General features: G+C 33.0%; 1 protein-coding gene across 1 annotated transcript in view; it reads left to right on the forward strand.

Annotated features, from left to right (window-relative positions):
* Nucleotides 1-1003: 1003 nt before the first annotated feature.
* LOC148301868 (netrin receptor UNC5B-like) overlaps nt 1004-24028 on the forward strand; it is a 47640-nt gene continuing 24615 nt past the window's right edge. The window contains exons 1-4 of the mRNA XM_088272575.1: nt 1004-1210; nt 2701-2779; nt 4152-4325; nt 5429-5614. Of these exons, the coding sequence (XP_088128701.1) occupies nt 1118-1210; nt 2701-2779; nt 4152-4325; nt 5429-5614 (532 nt within the window). The 5' untranslated portion in view covers nt 1004-1117. The remainder of the gene's footprint in view (nt 1211-2700; nt 2780-4151; nt 4326-5428; nt 5615-24028) is intronic.

The raw sequence follows: 24028 nt of genomic DNA on the forward strand, positions 1-24028 counted from the left end.
CCTAATTCCCATCCCGAATAATTGGATGGAATGACCGGCTCGCTTAGTACGATATATCCGCGCAACCAAGTGCGTCAAACGAGCTTACGTAAAAATATTATTTTTTGACATCTCAACATAGATGAAGAAGAATACGGAAGTTCGGGCATTTACGGGGATTACAACCGTCATGGGCTGGTTTAAGTGATCAAGAATAAGAGTAATGTGGTTGTTAATCATTGGTAGAATTTGTAAATGTTACAAGTGATTACTTTATGATCCGTAAATGCTCAGATTTCCATATGGAAAATAACTCCTATGATTGGAGATAATCCAGATTTGTGAACAGTAAAAAGTATTTGAACACACTCAAAATGTTGTGAATAAATTATCTAGTCAAATTATAAATCTATGATAGAGTTAAGTAAGTTTTTTTAAGAGACCTTTACCGTTGACCTGGGGTAGATCGTTAGCCTTCTGAATATGCAGGCTTATATATTCTTCTTCATCTAAATTGTGATGTCGATAAAAATACTTATGTGTGGATAATCCAAATGATTTGGACAGACCAAAAATATTGTACATAGATACAACAATCGCATTTCTTTCAGAGTACTACGTTCTGATTACCATACACAACATATTTGTCATTGAAAAAAAATATTTATATGGAATTATACGTAACTCATTAGTGGAAAAACCCAGATTATTGCATATTTTGTTTTATATAATGTATATAATAAAATCTTTATCCGCACCCTAATGGTGCATAGGGCACTGTGTCAAATAAACGCAGTGTCATCTTGATCGTTTATACATGAAGGAAAGGTGATCAGCTCTCCGCTCAGGTACCAGTCCATGGTAATTTTGAATAAATATTACAGTGAAAAAATCACTTATATTTATTTTACCCCCCTTGGGAATCGAACCCGGGACCTCCAAAACGGCAGCCGAGCGTGCTGACCATTACACTACGGAGGCGGTATAATGTATAACTAATCCAAATATTCTCTCTCTTGTTGCAGATCTGCGCAAGCAGTTTTTGTCACCTCCCTTATCCACCAGCGTCGAGCTGTACGGCCAGACGTCTCTCAGATGTTCCGGGCCGGCTGGGGAACCCACTCCACAGCTGTACTGGATGAAGAACGGCATTCCGCTGGTGCCCGGATCCAGCTCGACACTGCTATTGTCAGCCGAGGGCCATATTCTTGTATCTCAAGCCACTCTGCAGGTGAGAATGACAGATATTTGATGTGATCAATCCATAAAATAGCAGAAAAAGACAGAGGAAAACTTGTATTTATGATCAATCAGAACCTATAATCTGGCGGTATCAAAAGTCTGCGTAATCGGAGGGCATGTATGACTAGATGTATAGATGTGGAGGAGGCTAGGAGTGTTTGTCAGGTTAGAAGAGTGCGGCGTTCCATCCTCTCTGCCTACCCTTGCGGAGAAACGGCGTGATGATAGTAGTATATAGTAGTACAAGTATTTCAGATACTTGAAAGTAGTTAGGATAGGATAAGAAAGAGAATTATCGGAAGAGGCGAAGATGGTCTGTTAAGGAAGATGGTGTGGCGTATTTTCTCTGCCTACCCTTGCGGAAGCGCTTTTATCGATAATTCAATCGTATGATAGCATAAAAGTAGTTAATGTAATACATCTAAAAGATCAGTTTGTTCCAAACAAATTAGTTGATTCGATCGGTTATAACAACTGCTTTAGGAAAAGTGATCTTATCAGGTCGCAACCAGCATACTAAATTTAGCGAGCATACTTTTAGCATGGAATTTTCTTAAACCAGTAGTTATAAAGAGTAAGAGTGAGATAAACTTTTAAAGATCTTAAGAGAAAAATACTAAAATCACATTTGTTTGCTGAATCATTTCCACTGTCTTCTTTTCCCCAATACATTCACATTAATAATACACCAATACATTCAAGCGCTTGCCTTTAAGGAAGTATTTTACGGAATTGGGGCTTAATCAATTATCCATTTTTTACTTATCGGTAAAATTGTTGAGAAACAGAACTGTATATTATTAGATTAAAACCAATATTGGTCTTAGGGTCGACCAAAAATCGCATGTGTTAGACATTTTGTGTAGTTTTGAGTGTGTAAATGGTGCTATGGTGGTGAAGGGTAGTATTGTTTGCATGCTGTGTTAGTGATTGTCCTGACGAAGAGACGGGTACGTCTCGAAACCGGTAGACGTAAAAATCTCGGTGAGTGGTTATATACTAATTTTATTAACATTTTTGTAAAAAAATAAATAAGTAAAAATGACTAACCACAAAGTAAATGCTTTAAATATTAATAATATTGAGAATATAAAACCAATATTTTTAGCTTTTCCACTTTATTTTTATTTGACCAGCGACCGGGTTTCGTCGTTACCGACATCATCATCTGATGATGTCGGTAACGACGAAACCCGGTCGCCGATCAAATAAAAATAAAGTGGAAAAGCTAAAAATATTGGTTTTAATCTAATAATATATTAAAATGCAATTCCATCAAGTGTCAGTGGATAATATAAATCTATTTAACAGAACTGTTTTGAGTTTTGAGGGTAAATATGTCTCTCTAAATTTTCTTCTTTCTGAACACTATAACCAAGCGATGAAGATAATGTAGTTCTATTTGATTTTCCTTCTCGTAGCCTGAATTTTTTATATTTTTATGTGACACCTTGATTTACGAAATATTTATTGTTTCAGGATATGGGAAATTATAGCTGCGTCTCTGAAAACGCTGCCGGAAAAAGAATATCAGAGCCCGCCCTGCTAACTGTCTATGGTAAATTATTTACTTAATGTTTTCCTATTCCAATTTTGTTATCATCATTTAATGGTATATACGAATACATGTTAATATAATATATTGTCTAAAATATGAACAAAAAAAATCACAAAAGCAAAGCCTATGCATTAGTATACATATCGCTCACTCCTTTCAAGAAGGTCATATGGTATATCAAAAAACTTGATTATTTAGGAGAACGTTTTTAAAGTTTAAAAATATAATGAAATGTATTAAAAATAAATATCAAGTCACTTAATGAACTGTGCATTTTTTTACTGTGCAACAGATTTTTTAGGCAAAACCTGATTGTTTTTTCTCCATTTGAAAAATATTTAGGATATTTAAAAAAAAATACTTAAACAATACCTTTCCTTCAAAATGCAAAAACATCACATTCTGCCCTGAAGCGGGTAAATATTAAGTTAAAAATGTGCCGCTTTTGCTGGGATATAGTGCAATTTCTGGGCATTCCAAAAACATGCACAATTGAAAATTGACGATTTTTGAAATATGACGTTGTTGAAAGGAGTGAACGATATGAAAAACAACAATAATGCATTAAGATTTAAAAAAACTGTAAAATACTTTTATATCATTTGACCAGTGGACGGGTTTTGACGTTGCTGATATCATCAGACTGGTGATACTAATTTGGTGATTGTATCATCAGTCACCAATGTGGAAAATACCAAATGATTATAGTCTGATGGATGGAAGAACTTGAAGGAATTCATGTTTATTAGTTATATTCTACTCTCACATCAATTTTATCATATTTCTTATTTCATGAATTATATTTTATGTCAGATTTAAGTTTTTATTAAATATAATTTACGAAATCAGAAATATGATAGTAGAAAATCACTAATTAACATGCATTTCTTCAAGAAGTTCTTCCATCCATCAGACTACTCATCGTACGTACATTAGTTTTTATTTTTTATTTTTTATTTTATTTTTCTGTATACATTTATTTAAATCACAATTAATACATATTTGTAACTTTTTTTTGCAGTGACCCACCAAGCCACCTTCTGTGTCTTGTCGGTGGAGTTCTTTTTTAATACATTTTTATTGTTTTTAACGATTTTAGCCTAATATAGACACAAAAAAGAGAAAAAAATTAAGAATGTAAAAATTTTACAATTTTCATAAAATTAACTCTTGATCATTTACCATTCCTTTATTTTGCCTTTGTTCCATACTTTATTTTGACCTCTAACATCGGTCGGCAACAAATTAAAAATGTTCGGAACGATATATTGCAGTGTTCGACTCCCATATTTATTGTTAATTCTTGAACTCCTGTGAACTCCTCATGGAAAATTCTTAATAGCAGATTTCAAATTTCGCTATGGTTGTCCAGTGAACGGCGGCTGGAGTTCCTGGTCCGCGTGGTCGGAGTGCCGCTGTCCCGGGCAGGGCGCGGAGGGGGAGAGGCGCACCCGCTCCTGCACCAACCCCCAGCCCCTCAACGGCGGGCAGCCCTGCAGCGGCCCCGCCGTGCAGCGCTCCGAGGACTGCCTGCCGTGTCACAACGGTAACTAATTAAAAAATAAACATTTCAATGCATCTTCAACAACTGCTATTTTTTTTTATTTATTATTTCTTATTATTTTTTGATATCTCATCAAAGATGAAGAAGAATATGGAAGTCTGGGCATTTACGGGGCTGACGACAGTCATAGGCTGGTTTAAGTGATCACTTTACACACGTGTAACATATCCATATTCTTTTTCATCTTTGATGAGATATAATAACTCCTGTAATTGGAGATAATCCAGATTTTGTGAACAAGTATTTGGACTGACTCAAAATGTTGTATAATTTCTTAAGTTATCTTATAAAACAACTAATATTTATTTTATTTTATTTTATTTGTTCGGGAATTGTACAGTTTTACATATTAAAAATATTATATAGTAAACAATAGTTACATTAACAATTATAAACATTACATTACATTAAAAAAAACAGTTACGTTAAAAAAAGCCAATTGAACAATTCCACATTTATGTTATTAAACTATCAAAAAACAATCTGAGATTTAAAAAAAAGGGAACGGTATAAAATAATAGATTTAGCAGGAAGGAGAAGGAGAGGACAGGAATTAATGAGGGTGGTTTTAGGATTTATTTTCTCGGTAAGAAGTTTAAAAATAAGAATATATTTATAAATATACATACATACATATATGTACATACGCATACATACACATATACATACATATATATATATATATATATACATACATATACACATATACATACATATACATTACATATACAGAAAAAAAATAGTCACGCACCGTTCACCCCCCACCCATAACATAACTAGGTTATTGGTGGAGAGTAAACAGAGTATGACAACTTTCTACTAACCTCTTTTTTATTGTAGCTATGCTTTTTCCAAAACGATCAATGTCACTAAATGTCTTGTTGTAAGTGTCCATGATTCTGTTTAGGGTGGTATTTTGTAAAAATACTTTGTTGCACTTTGGTACATGAAGAAGGTGAGTAGAACGCGTACGTCTTTGAGGTACTCTTAAATTAATACGGGCTACAAAAATTCAGTCTTTTTTTAATAATATACAATATATCGTTAAATTTTTTAAGTATACAACAAAGTTTTCTTCTCTTTAGGGGCGGTGACAGGTGGCCGCTGGAGTCCATGGTCGGAGTGGTCCCGGTGCGGAAGGGACTGTCGCCAGAGCAGGAGGCGCCAGTGCGTGGGGCCCGGGGGCGAGGGGGGCTGCGTGGGCAAAGCCCTGCAGCTGGCCCCCTGCTCCGGGGGGCTGTGTCGTCACGAGGAGGAATCGCCGCACGAAGGTAAGTCAAGAATTTTTAGCTTAAGAGTTCTTTCATCTTATCTTTATAAAATTAATTAACTTTGTTTTCAGCACTTATTTTTTCATCTTATCTTTGTAAAAAACAAGTGGTGAAAATATGGTTAGTTAATTTTATAAAGATATTATAAAATGTGCCACAAAGTATCTGCGAAAAACATTCAAGAAATTCTTTCATCTTGATCATAAAGTTTCTACTATATACGCGTACGTACCTACTATGAAAGAAAAGTACAGCGGGTGGCCAAATTAGTGTCATAGATTAGACTTCGGGAAAAACACTTAAATTTGTGGGTTTATAACACTTTTTCTCCCTGGTTTCATCCCAACTTGTGGATTGGTACCTCTTGTTTAAAGTCATGAAGAAAAGAGGAATTGATTGGAAGGACAGAAGAACCATCTTCAAATTGTACAAGGACCAATCCACTCTCATAGATATTAATGGTTCCTCAAAAGAAGCCAAGATAAGAAAAGGTGTGAGACAGGGTTGTCCGCTGTCACCCTATCTATTCAATTTGTTCATAGAGGAGGCCATTGAAGAGTTGAAGGAAAAAACAAATGGAGTAAAAATAAACGGTCAACAAATACATTGTATAAGATTCGCTGATGACATCGCCCTGATAGCAGAGGACGAGAGTGACATGAACCACATGTTAAACACTCTCTCTAATGCTCTGGATAAGTTCCATTTGAAAATTAATGCCGCCAAAACAAAATCAATGATCGTTGAAAAAGAGCAATCTGACCTCCATCCAACAATACTTCTCGGAAATAGAGTAATTCAACAGTTGGATCAATTCTGTTATCTGGGTAGCACGCTAACATATAACAATAAATGTACCCTAGACATAAAAAAGAGGATAACGCTAGCCAAGCAAACTTTTATGAAAAAGTACAGCCTCCTATCAAACAAACATTTAAAAAATTGAAGTAAGAAAAGGATTCATAAAGGCTTTTGTTTGGAGTGTTTTGTTGTATGGATGTGAAACCTGGACCATCCAAAAGTACGAAAAAGACCGGCTTGAACCATTTGAGATGTGGGTTTGGAGGAAGATGACCAAAACATCATGGGTCGTAAGGAAGTCCAACGAAAAGGTGTTGCAGGACGTAAAAGAAAGAAGAGAGCTTATAAATCATATTTTGAAGAGGAAGGCCAAGCTAATAGGGCACTCAATTAGACATAGCACCTTTCTTAGCAACATCTTCGAAGGAAGAATCTTGGGAAAACGAACAAGAGGCCGCCCAAGAACTTCATACTTCCAGGATTTGAAGCGGCTCATGGACGTCTCCTCCTATTCGCAGCTCAAGAGGATGGCGACTGACAGAGACAAGTGGCTGACACAACAAGGCGCTGCCTTTAGAAGATGATGATGAACACTTTTTCTTCCTGGTTTCATCCCAACTTATATTATTCATTGATTCGGCATTAAATTTTTGGAATGACATGTTGATTATTTAAAGAAAAATAAACACTTGTATTATACCACTCAATGTGTTTTATTTCAATAAACACGACTAGTTTTTATCTTTCACCTGTAGAAGTAAACATCTGTTGGTTTTTGTAACTAGTCGTGTTTAATGAAAAAAAACTCATTTTTTGATTTGGCGTTTAATTTGTAGAACTCCATTTTAATTTATGAATTAATTTTTAAATCAAACACAGATTTTTTGAGTTTACTTTTTGTTTGAGTCTAAGTTGTATTTTATTAAAAACACATAAAATAAATATTGTGACAGTTGTTTCGCCTAGATATGGCATTTTCAAACGAATGTCATTCGTTTGAATATGGCGTAACTGGGCGAATCATTAAAAAAAATCACCCTAACTTATCGTCTTTGTAGACTATTCAGGTCAGCTTTCCTCGTTCTCAAGTTGTAGGTCCTTTTTTATGAATAACGTAACCTAGGCTATGCCTTCAAAACACACATTTCATTATTTTATGGATAATGCTTATCTCAACCTTGCTTTATTTCCATATATCACCACTCGAATATCCATCATACATTATTTTGCCGCATATTTGTCTTTACATAATACATATACATTTACTTAATATTGTTGTGTTTTAATTTAAACGTTAAAATAAAGATCTAAATCCAGCATATATGTTAATCGTAATAAGAATAGTTACTTATTTTTTTAAAAATAGAAGTCAGTTAATCTTTACAAAATAAATATTTTAACCTCTTTTTATTGGTACATTTTTTCCAACCGTTTTCGACAAAAACCTTGTCATCATCAGGATAAATATTCAAGAAAAAGCAGTCAGTTCCATCATATGTTCAATATATGTATACTTATGGTGATTTCGGTCAAAAAGTTTAATGATACTTTTAATTTTACCATCCAGTGTAGAAATTTCAATGTCATTAGATGAAAAATATCGACTTAAGAGATGAGTTTCGAAAACTTCCTCGCCAAAGTTTTGAAAATATTTCGAGTAAAATCATAAAAATTTCCACGTGTCTCTCCAGTGAATTCATTAACCCATTAATAAAACTTTTCCCGCCCAACTGAAAGGAGAGATCACCACGTTATTCCTGAAAATTTGAAAATGTTCCTGTTTTCCGAGTTATCCAATAGTACAGTGGTCCCCAACCCCTAGGCCGTGAATTGATACCAGTGCGAGGATTGAATTTAGGTGAAGTATTCGAGGTCACCAGATGAGGTGCTGGTATTGTATGATGATACGTGAATACCCCGTTCTTTGTACTCATCAGAAGTAAGCTTAGCAATGAAAGTCGTACTTACTTGCTTATAGAACACTGTTTATAAACAACATATTGAGTGTGTCCCAATACTTGCTCAAAAAATCTGGATTACCTCCAATAATAGGGGTTATTTTCATATTATTCATGAAATATGAAGAAGAATATGAAAGTCTGGGCATTTACGGGGCCGACGACCGTCATAGGCTGTTAATGCCCAGACTTCCATATTCTTCTTCATATTTGATGATTACACGTGTGTAAAGTGATCACTTTAACCAGCCTATGACGGTCCTCAGCCCCGTAAATGCTCAGACTTCCACATTCTTATTCACATTTGACGAGATATCAAAAAAATTACACTGTTTATTTATTTAAATAATAAATGTTATTAAAAGCTAGGGAATCTAAAACTAACTAAAAAATGAAAGCCACCGAATTAAGTTAAGAATAATTTTTGCTGCGCGAAGGTCTTGGCTCTGGATGCAGTTGGTCGAGTGGGTAGGTGAAAAAGAAAGCATTTGCAAGTGTGTACGGGCTTTTATAGCGTCCGTTACGTCACTGTTGTAAACTTGACGGTTTGGTAGGTCTGCTGTCCATTTAAGGATCTACTTGAGTCCTCAGGTTTTTTCACCTTCTTCTTCCTCACTCCATCGCACCTTATCGTATTTGTAAACTGTTGGGATCAACTCTCTTCATCTTCAGGTTGTAGGTCCTTCTGTCATGGACAACGTCACTTAGGCCATCCCTTCGAATCATATCTTCTTTCTGCTGCATAAAGTAAATTAAAATTATTAATTTCAGTAATTAATTCGGCAGTCACTTTCTGGTAATATCTATCCGTTTTTAATTTAAATTTTACTTGTTAAATATCACCACATCTTGAAATCTGTTGTGAAACGTACTATTCGGGGTTTGAATATTATGACAATCATTTTAAGAAGCTAAAGTCACAATAGATTTGAAAAAATAGTAGTATTTACTAAGTAAAAATTTAACTAAAGATAAAATTATAAAACAAAAAAATCTTAAATATAAACAATCAATGCCCCTCCCTCCCTTAGAGGGCCGCTGTAAAATGATCAAACGCTGACCGGTTTGTGTTGATAAAAAGTTTGGGCACCACCGCAATAGTACTCCATAGCTCAGAGCAGAAGCTTTCCATGTCGAATTTGGTCGTCTATTTTCCCGCCGTACGCCAAAGTTCGCTACATTTTATTTTCCATGACGCGAAGTTGAGAACCAACTTCGGCCACGGATACCTGCGACACAAATTGGATGCGGACGTGACAGGACTGCGAACCGGTGCTCTGTTCTGTATACTCCACTACCACTGGGCCGCGAGGGAGGGAAGCCACTCACCCTAATATCCGGGCAAGAACTACAAACGCTCCGCCAAAGCACATTGGATTTAGAAATTTATAGGGAAACAAATGGGACTCGTGATCTGTTTAGGGTAAACGAACCTTAACACAATTCCAATTAAATCAATTTATTATAACCTAAATTTTTATTTACAAAAATGTTAGTAATGTTATTTTCTTTTATTTTATTTTAAAGGAATAACACGCAAACGCATTACTTTCAGAGGTTTGTCTGCAGGTAGGATAGTAAGGACAAAGAAGGTTAATGTGAAAAATGCATCACAAACACCGAGACTAAATGACAAAAAAACTTTTTTGAATTTGTTGTGCAATTGGCGAGAATCGAACCAGGGACGCCAATTTCCCAGTCGAGCGTCAACAAGGCCACGACGACTTCCAGTATATAACCACTTAATGAGATTTTAGTCCACCGGTATCGGTACTCGTCTCTTCGTCAGGACAAATCACTACACCAGCGTGAAAACAATACTACACGTCTGCATAGCTATGGTAGTAACGAGTAATATTTATTATATTTTTTAACTTTAAAAGCGATCTCCTGAAAAATCATTTTTTTTGTTGATAAATGACGTTGTTGAAAGGAGTGAGCGATATGTGAATATTTTGGCATTCTGATAATCAATTCTGCTGCCAAAATTGATTGGGTTCTGTCAATTTGACTCTCCATTCTTTCTTGACACTTTTTATTCATTTTAATTTTATTTATTTATTTTTCATAATACAAAGATACATTCAAATATACATATTCATTTTATATATACATTTATTATATGTATTACGGCTTTTCAGGCATGGCCTGTGTTGAGCCGAATACTAACGTGTTAATACAATTTTTATATTATTATTTTTATTTTTTAATAATATATTTTTTTAATTATTAGATTATAAACATAACAAACAGGAGATACAAAAATAATTAACAGTTTAAAGGTTTTTCAAAAAGATAATTACACCTGGACTTTAATTAATTCACTTTCTACCTTGTCCCTTCCAATGCTAAGCAACCATCGACGGACACTGTTCTCAAAGACCTGATCACTCCTGGAAATCTTAATGGTAACTTTAAGCAGTGAAATTCTGTGAATAGTTTATTATCAATTTATTAACAGGGTTAAAATTATTCATTTGACAAAATTAAACTAATGATTCTGAATCAGCCAACCCTTTGCAAAATCTTCAAGTGCTATTATCATTACCATTCACAAAGTTTCTCAAAACAAGAATCGTTTAGAAAAGGGGCTGGGGGACTCGTCAATTATTATTCAAGTGTCTCCTCCATTTAGCTTTATAATTACATAATATAATCTGCTGAATATTGAGAAATAAATTTCCGCCCGAATTTCCTTGGTGTTTCGGAAAAGTGGCACATTTTCATTGATGGGAAATCGTTTTACTATGGACGCTTAAAATTTGATCATCATTATGTTATTTTGAAATTCTTAAAACCGTCTGCCCCTTGCCTTTTGAAATAAAGTAAACCTCACCTTCAATAAAATGTATTCCAAAAGTTTTCACCTTAAATTTTATTGTACATAAAGCTTAGCTAATCTTACCTAAACCAAATCTTAACCTAAAATCTGATCTTGACAAAAGTCAACGTAACCGAAGGGTATGTATGACTGGATTTATAGATGTGAAGAAAACTAGAGTTTGTCAGGACAAACGGGTGTGAAGTTCCATCCTCTCTGCCCACCGCTGCAGTGAAACGGCGTGATGGTAGTTGTATTAGTAGTAATCTACCTATTCTGAAAGTTCCTTATTTACTAATATTTCTTCTTCCAACCCTTATCTGCACCCGATGGTGCATAAGGTACTGCATTATATTGACATAGTGTTATTCTTGATCGTTACTTACATGATCACTCTTTCGCTTCAGGTGACAGATCAGGGCAAAATCATCTTAAATGAAAATCGCTTATATATTGATTTTCACCCCCCTTGGTAATCAAACCCGGGGCCTCTAGCACGGTAGCCAAACATGCTAACCATTACACTACGGAGGCGGGAACATTTTATTGCTAGATATACACTCGTCTTTTTCAAAAACCATAACTTTTTATGTAACTCATTTTAAGAAATTTCCCAATATTTTACCGTGTGAAGATGAGTATGAGTTTTTACTAATGATTGTATTTTTACCAGTCAAAATATGATTTACAATTTCGTGAATGTTTTATGCATATTTACTTTGTGGCACATTTTGTTAATTTAGTTAAATAAAACTACTTTGTTTTTAACCACTTTCTATTGGTACTTTTCTCCAACCGGTTCAGAAAAGAACCTTGTCATTATCAGGGTTGAATATGTAAATATACATACATACATGTTAAACCTGATGATGTCAAGGTTCTTGTCGAAACCGGTTGCAGAAAAGTACCAATAATAAGACGTTTTATTATATTTATTTTTGGGTTTCATTATCATCATCATCCTTGTATTATTATTATCCATTTCTTTATAAGCGCCCTTGAGGTAGTATTTTATGAAAATGGCACTATTCAAATGATCTAAATTATTTTTTTCAACATAGTAAAAAGTGGTACAAAACGGAGTAGTTTTATTTGTTCAAGCTCAAAATATTAAATGCCAAAATATAGGTTTTCGAAATTCAGGCAATAAGGCGGCAAAGTTTACGGCTGTTTTATTTTCTCCCATAAGATCTGTTAGGAGAGAGGTTATCTTCGGCAATAGGGGAGGACTGGTGTCGCACGTAACGAGGTCATGTGACCTGCGACATATTTCAACCCCCTAGCCCCCTTAGCACACCTCTTGGTCCATACTTTCCGCTGTCGATTTTTCTCTTCGGGTCAGGGTAACTAAGCGGGTTGAAGGAGAGCATTTCTGAGAACGAGGACAATATATTTCTGTCCTAACCTACACGCGTCTTGTATAAAAAAAATATTTACAAGAATATAGGTTGAAAAATATTGTATTGTAAGTCTGGTTTGTGCGTGAAAAGAATAATGTAATATTTCGAGTATGATATTTTTACTTTAAAAAAAAATGGAAGTTATGTTAGTATATACGCACTCATAGAGATTTTTATCTACCGGTTTCGAGACGTACTCGATTCTTTGAGCGCTTGTGCACTGCACGGAATTTTACCGTCCGGCAGTCCAGTTTTTTTTTACATAAAAGCAACTACGACAGTTAAGCCTGATCGAATTTACACGCATCGATTAAGCGCAACGATCCGAAGAAAGACGGCCAAAAGCACAAGCCAATCATCCGTTTTATCATGCTAGCTAGACTGCCGGACAGTTGAATTCCGTGTAGTGCACAAGCGCCCTTCGTCAGGACAATCACTTCTATATTACCTGCAAAGCATTTTATTTGAATGATAGATATATTTAAGTTTTGTACTGACATTTCTTGGTGGGACTTCATTGTAATGAATATAAGTATGTAGTTTTTTTCACGTAAGTTTTATTTGACAGGCTGGTCAAATAAAAATCATGTCGAAAAAACTATAAAGTTGTTTTCTAAGACAGATATATATGATAGATGTTCGAATATAAGGAAAAAATGTAAAGATTATCAGTAAAATTGAGAAAAGTGTTCTGCAAAATGGTTTGGGCATATGAAACGAATGAGTGAAGAAATAAATGTACAACAAATTTATGAGGCAAACGTGATTGGTAATTGAAGCAGATGAAAACCCGAGGAAAACTTTTCATGATAATATATTAAAAATTGTTGAATGTAGTCAGATCAGGAGTCGGAATAATCGGTGCTTGAATGTGGAAGTGGCGAAGATTGTTTTCAAATACGGATATGTATGGCATTCAATTCTCTCTATCTACTCCTATGGAGGTCGCTAGTAAGTTAATCAAAAGAAGAATTCATGAAAAAACTACCCCAAATTATATTGAATGAATCTCTCATCCTATGAATTTATTGAGTGATGGATTATGAGGGTAGTAATTATCGATTATTTGGAGCTTTTCATATTATTTCTAAAGCTACAATCCAAATTTGAATTGTTGTGGTTGCTCTCAAAAGGCTAGATCTAGAAAAAGGCTAGAAGGTTTTGTTTTGAAGTAATAATTAAATTTCTAGAAAATCATTGAGGTTTCGCCATAAATTAAGTAAAACTTCACGATAAATTCTTATTCAATTTCATTTAAGCAATATTTAAGATTCTCTAAGTATTTTTTCTTTTAATTTTATGAATTACTTTTGGATTTATATACACTATAAATCACTACATAATTTTCTATAAACCCAGGTAACATTTAACGTAATTAAATTTTTCGCTTTCGGGTTCGATTCCCAGGGGGGTCAATAATATAGGTGATTTTTTCACTCTAATATTTAATCAATATTACTCTGGACTGGTACCTAAAGCGGAGGACTGATCACCTTTCCTTCATGTGATAACGATCAAGATAACACTGCGTTTATATGATGCAGTGCCCTATGCACCATTGGGGTGCGAATAAGGGTTTGAATGAATGATTTTTTTGCTTAAAACACAGTTTTCGTATTGAAAAAGTTTTTCTTCGAAATGAATATATGCTTTTGTAAAGAAGAGTTATTGAAAGGTAAGAAGTTGAAAAAATGATGATTAAAAAAAATATATTCATTATTCCTACTACTAACATTACGCCGATTCTCCACAGGGGTAGGTAGAGAGGATGGAACGCCACACTCTTTTATACTGACATATGTACACTCCTCGCTTCCTTCACAACCATTAATCTAGTCATACATACCTTGCGATATTGCAGACATTTGATACCACCAGATTTTAGATTCTTATTGATCTGATCGTGCCAAGATATTTCTCGGACATCCTCGTTCTGTTCTCTCGCTCACATTCGCCACATATACTTTCTTTGGCATACTCGTATTATGAATTCGCTCCACATGTCCATACAACCTTTAAGAATTCTCTTTGATCTTTAATTATCCCTAGTTTAGCTTTATATCCCTTTCTTTATATCAATTTATATATATTTTTAAATGATTCCAATAAACACTTTTTTTAAAGTGCGGGAATAACACGTGCGGCTTCTCACACAGCCTACTTGTGAGTGGATTTGGTTCCTTACGCTGCGTATTAACACAACACACAGTCCATCTATGACGTATGCGACGGAGAGAGTAGAAGCAATTGTCCCACTCTCCTTTCAATTGCCATTTGAAGTCGCAGAAGGGATATCGTTTCACTTATTCGTCTGTCCAGGCTAATTTGACCTAAAAAAGTTTATCTTCAAAAATCATAATTTTTCATCGGTAACACGTCCTGCCTTCAAATGTTCTTCCTTCATGATTTATTTCTTTCAACTGCTAGTTGTAGTCACAGAAGGGATAGCGTTTCAATTATTCGTCTGATCCAGACTAATTTGACCTAAAAAAGTTTAACTTCAAAAATCATAATTTTTCATTGGGAGCAAGTCCTGCCTTCAAATGCTCTTCCTTCATTATTTATTCAGTGTTTCATTATGCGTAGAAGAGGGACTCGAGTAAAGAGGAGGTAATTGTTATCTCGCTTAAAGGATTACTTCCTTTCCCAAGAATAATTCCAAATATTCTAAATCATTTCGGAATATTTCACTTCGCTGGTATTTTCAAAGGCCATGAAAGAAATATTTATGGCAATTTATTCGAGAATTCGAGGTTTATTAGAAATTTAGTTAACTTTAGGGCGGTAATGAATTTAGAGAATTTAATTAGTTAACACAACTTTCTAAAGCATTCTGTTACAGATTTGTTACTTTCAAATTGTTTCGTTATCATTAATACGAATTCAATTTTTAATTTAAGTTTTAAGAATACCACAGTTTCTTAAAATCTATTTTTTTAAATTAAACACTTGAATATACCACTTTAATGAGTTTTATTTTTTTTTACGACTAGTTTCGAAAACGACAGATGTTTTCATCTTCTGGTACAAATTAAAACAATCAGTTTAATCAGTTAGAATCTACTTAGTCCAAAAATGCAAAAAAATCGTACTATAAAAAAATTCCCTTACTGTGTTTTTTAGTTTGGACAGCTGACGTGTTTCGATGCATTCAAATCATCATTTCAAAATACTGTCAAAGTAGATTTTAAGAAATAGTGGTATTTACCAAGTAAAAATTAAATTATTGGAAAGATATTATTACTACAAAGTAACTGCTGAATCAATTAAAAAATATATTTATTATGTCTCTAATAGGCAGAAAGGAATTTGAGGTTGAACTAGGGATAATTGAAAATGTTAAGAAGAGTTCTTTAATGTGGTATGGACATGTGGAGCGAATGGATAACGACGGAATGACTAAGAAAGTATATGTGAGCGGGAGAACAGAACGAGGGCAGCGGAAAAAGACTTGGCACGATCAGATCAATCATAATAGGTACGGGCTCAGAATTTTTGTAGTCCTCCGTAATATAATTACGTATTACATAAAAGTATTTTTATGTAAATTACTCATTTGCAGCGACAGAAATAAATAATAATAAAAATAAAACCCTTATCCGCACCCCGATGGTGCATAGGGCACTGTGTCATATAAACGCAGTGTTATCTTGATCGTTTACACATGAAGGAAAGGTGATCAGCCCTCCGCTTCAGGTACCAGTCCATGGTAATATTGAATAAATATCACAGTGAAAAAATCACTTATATTTATTTTACCCCCCTTGGGAATCGAACCCGGGACCTCCAGAACGGTAGCCGAGCGTGCTGACCATTACACTACGGAGGCGGACTGAAATAAATAATGTGTGAAAAAATCCAAAATTGATATACATATTTGATATAAGCATATGAGATATATCGCTCACTCCTTTCAAGAACGTCATAAATCAAAAAACTTGATTTTTCAGGAGAACGTTTTTAAAGTTCAAACATAAAATACAATGTATTAAAAATAAATATCGAGCCACTTATTTAACTTTTTACTGTGTAACAAATCTTTTTAGGTAAAACCTGAATATTTTTTTTCCATTTGAAAAATATTCAGTATATTTAAAAAAATAATTAAACAATACCTTTTCTTCAAAATGCAAAAATAACACATTCTGCCCTGTAGCGGGTAAATATTAAGTTAAAAATATGCCTCTTTTGCTGGGATATAGTACATTTTCTGGGCATTACGAAAACATGCACAACTCAAAATTGACGATTTTTGATTTATGACGTTCTTGAAAGGAGTGAGCGATATGTCATATTGATATATCGCTCACTCCTTTCAAGAACGTCATAAATCAAAAATCGTCAATTTTCAGTTGTGCATGTTTTCGGAATGCCCAGAAAATGTACTATATCCCAGCAAAAGCGGCATATTTTCAACTTAATATTTACCCGCTACAGGGTAGTAAGTGTTGTTTTTGCATTTTGAAGAAAACGTATTGTTTAATTATTTTTTTAAATATACTTAATATTTTTCAAATGGAGAAAAAACCTTCAGATTTCACCTAAAAAGATCTATTGCACAGTAAAAAGTTCTATAAGTGGCTTGATATTTATTTTTAACATATTGTATTATATTTTTAAACTTAAAAAACGTTCTCCTGAAAAATCAAGTTTTTTGATTTATGACGTTCTTGAAAGGAGTGAGCGATATGTCAACTTCAACTGTGGTCAATTAAGGCAACAATTAGGAATATTAAAATTTAACCCGATTTTACATCACATTTTCATATGGTGTACAAAACACATATCAATGTTACACGCAGAAGTTTTTAGCATCGTAAGGTTATGGTAGTATCTTACAAAAATGATAATTTATTATGTAAATTATGCAATTTTTTAAGATTATTATAGTCTGGTCAAGGAAGATGATATGGGTATTTATATTTATAAAGGAAGGTGTTTAATATTGCAGAACGAAGTAAATTAACGGATGTATTCTGCTGCGTGGGTGGCATCTGATAAAACTGATACACCTTATTTGTATTGTTGAGTTCGTATAAAGCGCAGTGGTACGTGACGAAACTCCATAATGAAAATATCAGATGAATCGCCAGATATTTTTAACGCTTGAAAATGTTCACTTTATCCTTCTTCATGGCGTAGTTTCACATACAGCGGTGAAATCATAATCAATTTAAAAATTAGCTATAACAAGTATCTCAATGTAGATGAAGAATATAGGCATTAACAAGGCTTACAACCCGGCATTGGTATGTGAGGTCCAATGGATGCAATTTTTTTTTTTTTTAAATGAATTTATTAACTTTATAAAATAAAACAACATTGTTTTAACCACTTTTTATTGAGACTTTTTTTTCAACCGGTTTCGACAAGAACCTTGTCATTTTCAGGGTTTATGTACTAATTCTAAAACATTGAAATCACCATTGTTAGGTTAAAGTTATTTACCCTTCCCTTACGATGTCAAAACCGGTTGGAAAAAGTGTACCAATAAAAAGTTAGTTAGGTTAAAACAAAGTTGTTTTATTTTATAAAGTTTATAAAATGTGCCATTAAGTATCTGCGAAAAAATTCAAGAAATTGAATTTATTATTTACCTTGCTTATTATGTTCATAGTGCATTAAGTGGATTTTTGTTTCTTCTAACTAAAAAATAATGTTTTATTTTAAGCTGTGTTGGGAACAGGAGGGATAATCTAGTGAATGTATTCAATTAGTGGCGTATGTCATTTATTTATATTTTTTCGTAAAAGTAGACTGAATGCAGTCGTAATGCTTTCTCTCAGACGAATGTGCAACAAAACGTTGGGTTTGAATAATGATTTTAACGAATGCAAGGCTGATAATAGCATTATCGATAAAATGAAGAAACGTGTGTTGAGATGGTTTGGGCACGTGGAACAAATAAGTTAAGAAATATTATTAAAAATATATATTCTTATTCCCTCTAATTAATCCGACTTACAAATTGTAAATTATCTTTTTTTTTAAATCCTCTTAAAATTAAAAAAAATGTATTTGTGCTTTTATTATTTAAAAAATGCTTCAATTTCATACTTGTTCTGTGAGCCTAGCGGCTCGTTATTAGAAATAGGTATCAAATTGTGGTAGAGCGAGTTCGAACCGAGAAACTCTGACTCAAGATTCCGCGACACTAACCACAGGACCACAACCCAACAAATTATGACACGTGTTTCGAAGCATTCTGCATCATTATCAAACCCCATATGGTAATTAACATATTACGCTATATCCTGTCTTAAATCTTTTCTGGAAATATGTAGTTAAAATTGTATCACATATAATTTCCTTAGTAAATAAACAATTTTCTTTATACAAACAGAACGTTTACAACATTTTGAGTGTGTCCAAATACTTGTTCACAAAATCTGGATTATCTCCAATTACAGGAGTTATTTTCATATTATAATCCAGGATTCGGACCTCACATACTAATAGAAGAGTTTCTGCTTAGTAAAAAGCTTCTTTACATCTCACCAATAGATGTCTCTAGTGAAGTTCTAGTGATTCAAGAACAATGTTTCAAAATTGATTCATATATAGGTATAGAGCTTCCAAGAAATAGAGTAGTGTGGTTGTCAATAATGGGTAGAATTGGTGAATGTTACACGTGTGTAAAGTGATCACTTAAACCAGGCTATGACGGTCGTCAGCCCCGTAAATGCCCAGACTTCCGTATTCTTCTTCATCTTTGATGAGATGTCAAAAAATAATACAAACAGAACGTGATTATTTAGCTTTCAGTTGCAATAAAACAAAGATTACTGTGATCGATTCCCTTCTTATCGCCAGACGAAATTAAACGGATAAAGATACATTTATATTCCCAAGCGCTGCCGAACGTAAATATCAGATTCCTACAATTGTTAAGAAAAAAGATATAAAATAAGATTAAATTTTCGTTACGGGATCAGAATTGTAATATGCTTATCAGATATAAAGAGTAAAAGTGGAAAAATAATATATATTTTTATAGATTTTTGGCATCTCAACATGGATGAATTAAACACAATTAAACTAATAGCATAAAACAACGGGTATAATAGCGCGCTAATAGACAAAATGTTAAAAAATAAAAAAAAAATACAAATATTCAGCTTCTAATAATGATTCAATTGAAAATAAATCTTAGCGGAAATTTTCATGTACGGGTTCAATAACTAAAACTATTTCGAAAATCTTACCCTCCCATATCCAACCTGCATATTGTACAAATAATAATTTACATAAAATCCTCGACAACTCAAAATCAAAAATAGATATATTACAAAAAAGTGGTATTTATGAAATTTCGTGTGGAGATTGTGATAAAAAATATATATAGGCCAAACTGCGAGAAATTTAAAGATTAGAATTAAAGAACATCAAAGCGGTCTTGTTAGTAATTATTTTTCGGAATTTGCAAATCATATAATAAATACAAATCACTCATTCCATTCTCATAAATAAAAATTATTACACCTTGTTCCACATAAAGGGCAAATTATGAATTATTTAGAAAATTTAGAAATCCAAAAAAACCTATATTCTAATAATAATTTATTAAATAATATATTCTTTCAAAATTCTTCACTGTTGCTTTCCATTTTTCCTTTGTTTTGTAAACTCCGCCCCTTGACTAATCCCCTTCGCCTAACTTTCCCTTCTCCTTATTTATAGAAAAATTTTATATTTTAGTTATTACACAGACCTGAATGATGGAAGTTTAACTTCTAAAACATGTAGTCTTTAATAAAACTCAAGTAGTTTAAAACAAGAGTTTTCTTTAATCATTGATGTAGAAGAATATAAAAGTCAGGGTATTTACAGGGGTTATGACGTGTTAAGCTGGTTAAGTGTTTATTTAACATACTTGCAACATTCACCTTTTTTTTCCAAAAGCTTTTTAAAACCTACCACAGATGGTTACTGTATAATACATCTCAGAATAGATGAAGGATAATATTAAAATACAACCTATTATCCACACGCATTATTCTGTTTTTAACATATTATACTTATCACATCATTGCATTTTAGACATCTCAGTTAAATGAAATATAATTTGGAAGTCAGGGCATTTACAGGGCTTAAGATTTGTCATAGGTTGGTTTAATGATCACTTTACACACGTAACATTCACCATTCTACCCATGATTGACAACCACATAACACAAATGTTGGAATTAATACATTCAGAACATTTTGAGTGTGTCCAAATACTTGTTCATAAAACCTGGATTATCTCCAATTACATCACACCAATAGATGTCTCTAGTGAAGTTCTAGTGATTCAAGAATCATGTTTCAAAATTGGTTCATATATATAGAACTTCCAAGAATTTGAGTAGTGTGGTTGTCAATAATGGGTAGAATTGGTGAATATTACACGTGTGTAAAGTGATTACTTAAACCAGCTTATGACGCTCGTCAGCCCCGTAAATGCCCAGACTTCCATATTCTTCTTTACCTTTGATGAGATGTCAAAAAATAACATAATACATTTAGGTTTATGATGCGATACCTACATCGTATCGTTCACGGGCAGTATCTGTGGTAGATTTGAGTAAGCTTTATTTATCATACCCTTTTAATTGTATGCAAGATCCTTACCAAAAATTATAAAGCTGTATATTTTTTAAGTTTTAAGCTGAGACTCTTCATTAGCCTCGCGTTCGTTCAATCGCCTTTGCACTTTTAGTCACATAGGCCCCCCCGAACCCATCCCCTGAGCCCTGATGTATTGGGTTTCCGATTGCTGTGACAAGTAGACAAAAGACACTCCACTGAGCAGAGCCCCCTTTTGTCTTTGCATCAAAAATATTAAAAATCCCCCTTTTAATATTTTTCCCTACCATTTATGGAGAATGCTTGAACGAAGCCGACGCAACGTATGATTACGATGAATAATGAAAGTTTCTTTGTGCTAACATATAATTGTTATCGATGTACGAGTCACACACATGTGTTTGCGAAAGTAGATTGTGTATTTTTTATTTTTTATTTATTTAAATATATACATACATACCTACCAGAGTTTTTTTTAATAATTTCTTTCATCATCTATATATTTTATTTATTTTTTTGGCATTCACTTTGTGGTGAAACATAATGAAATTGTAAAAAAAGTGTTTTTCTTTTACAATTTAATTATCTAGACATTTCTTCTTTACAAACTTAAAATTAATCACTCTATTCTCTCCGATAAAGACATTTAGCTCTTGTGCTTGGAGAGGGACTTATATTTACCATTTATATTTTAACATATTTTTTTATTTTCGGTTTTTTGTCGATAAACATGTAAATAAGTCATAAATAATCAAATACAATTAAACTAACTAACCAAATACAATTTAGTACACTCATTTATTCATTTCATCATTTATTAATACATTTCTTGAATGTTTTTCCGCAGATACTTTGTGGCACATTTTATAAACTTTATAAAATAAAACAACTTTGTTTTAACCACTTTTTATTGGTACATTTTTTGCAACCGGTTTCAATAATTTCAATTTTTAAATCACATTTTTTATATGGTGTACGGAGTGCGTGGAAGTTTTTGGTATCGTAAGGGATTATTTATATTTATCTATAACCTAACTTTGAGTATTTCAATGATTTAGAATTAGTACAAAAACCCTGATGATGACATGGTTCTTTTTGAAACCGGTTGAAAAGTGTACCAGTAAAAAGTGGTTTCAACAAAGTTGTTTTATTTTATTATATAAAGTTTAAACCAGATAAGTTATAATTTTACTGTAACGATTGTGTAGTTGATAAGCTAACTAACTTGCTCGCGTTTCCTTCACCTCTTAGTTGTCAATCTTGATAGAAAGTATGAAATATAATTATAACGTCGGCTTAACGTGCAAGCGTGGTAACTCCAACTGCGAACCGAATAATTATACAACCGATGATTCTAAGATATGGCAAAAATTACGGGCCATTGTTTGATATTTTAGTTCATCAATTAATATCTTTAAGTAAAAATTTACAGAGGACTTTTTGGAACTCTTGATATGAATTTTATTTCGATTATTAGCTTCCCTAATTTGTACTAATTTTTAAACCTTTTTTTCACCAAGTTTTGCATTTGTTTTATTACTTATACTTATCTTCTCGTTTTTCATTATTGTTATTTTTGTTTTAAATAATTTATTATTATTTTCGATGTTATCTATCTTAATTTCTAATTTCTATGTATGTTAGTTTTTTTAGAAGGTAGTAATGCCATAAATAAATAAATAAATTATACATTGTCTTACTGAATACCGTGGAGCAATTATAACAATTTTTGGGATAGAAAAAATAAAAAAATAAAAATGGTACACACTCGTATATCTTGTTTAATATACATTCAAACATTTTACAATTAATTAATTAATTTTTTACAATATTTTTATTATTTATTCTATCACATACTGAATTTTTCACACAGGATATGTAGATATCATAGGTGTCTTAACTTGATATGAAATATCTTTCTTTTAATATATATGAAAGATGATGGAAGTCTGAGCATCCCAGGGCTTACGACCTGGCATTTGGCTGGCTTAAGCGATCGAACATAATTATAAATTAATGTGGGAACATTAATTTGTAATTGACCAGTGCCCTCGGCACTGGTCAACTCAATGAGGGATCATTGAGTTGACCAGTGCCGAGGGCACACTTTGAATTACTTATTTTGATAACTGTACGAAAGAAAATTGTTTATAACTTACAATCAAATACAAAATATCCGAACGATGCAATCTATTATATTTCAGATCTACATACTACCTTCAGTGTCCATTTTTGAATACCTCTTTCATAGTTTATTTTTTGTTGACTTTATGGGTAGTGGAACGAGGTTGTACAAATTTATTGCATAATAATCAAATTTAATTTAATTAAAAGACGTATTCGTTTTAGGATCCTGTGGTTATATGTAACTGTAATTGTTTTGAGAGGACATTTCTAGGATACGAAGAAATACTGGTGCCAAAAATTAAAACTTAGAAAAAAAATGACATTGATATTAAATTGTAATTAAATGACTTGACATTTTAATTCAAAAGCGAAATAATATGATTTATGAATACAAGTTAGAAACAATGAGTTTTTGTCGCTACTTTTTACTATTTTTTAGTCATGTGGAGTTACTAGGATCACGTTGCAAGCTTGCGAGCTTACTTAGTACTATGACAGGATACTAGACAACATTTTAAGAGGTAGGTATATACTTAAGTCACGTTTATGTGGTAGATTGGATTGAATTTATAATACAATGTCGTAATTCGTATGTATGTCCAGAGATTGCGCTTATCGCAATAATTTGCAATACTAATAATTATAGAAAGTCTTCACAGATGGTGATATAACGCACTATATAGTAAAAAATACAATTTAAATCCGGATTCGATCGTTATCTGCATCCCTTTCGCTTTCA

Source organism: Brachycentrus maculatus, unplaced genomic scaffold (genome assembly GCF_059751285.1).
Source record: "Brachycentrus maculatus isolate JH-2025_06_01 unplaced genomic scaffold, ASM5975128v1 h1tg000510l, whole genome shotgun sequence".
NCBI classification, from domain to species: Eukaryota; Metazoa; Arthropoda; class Insecta; order Trichoptera; family Brachycentridae; genus Brachycentrus; species Brachycentrus maculatus.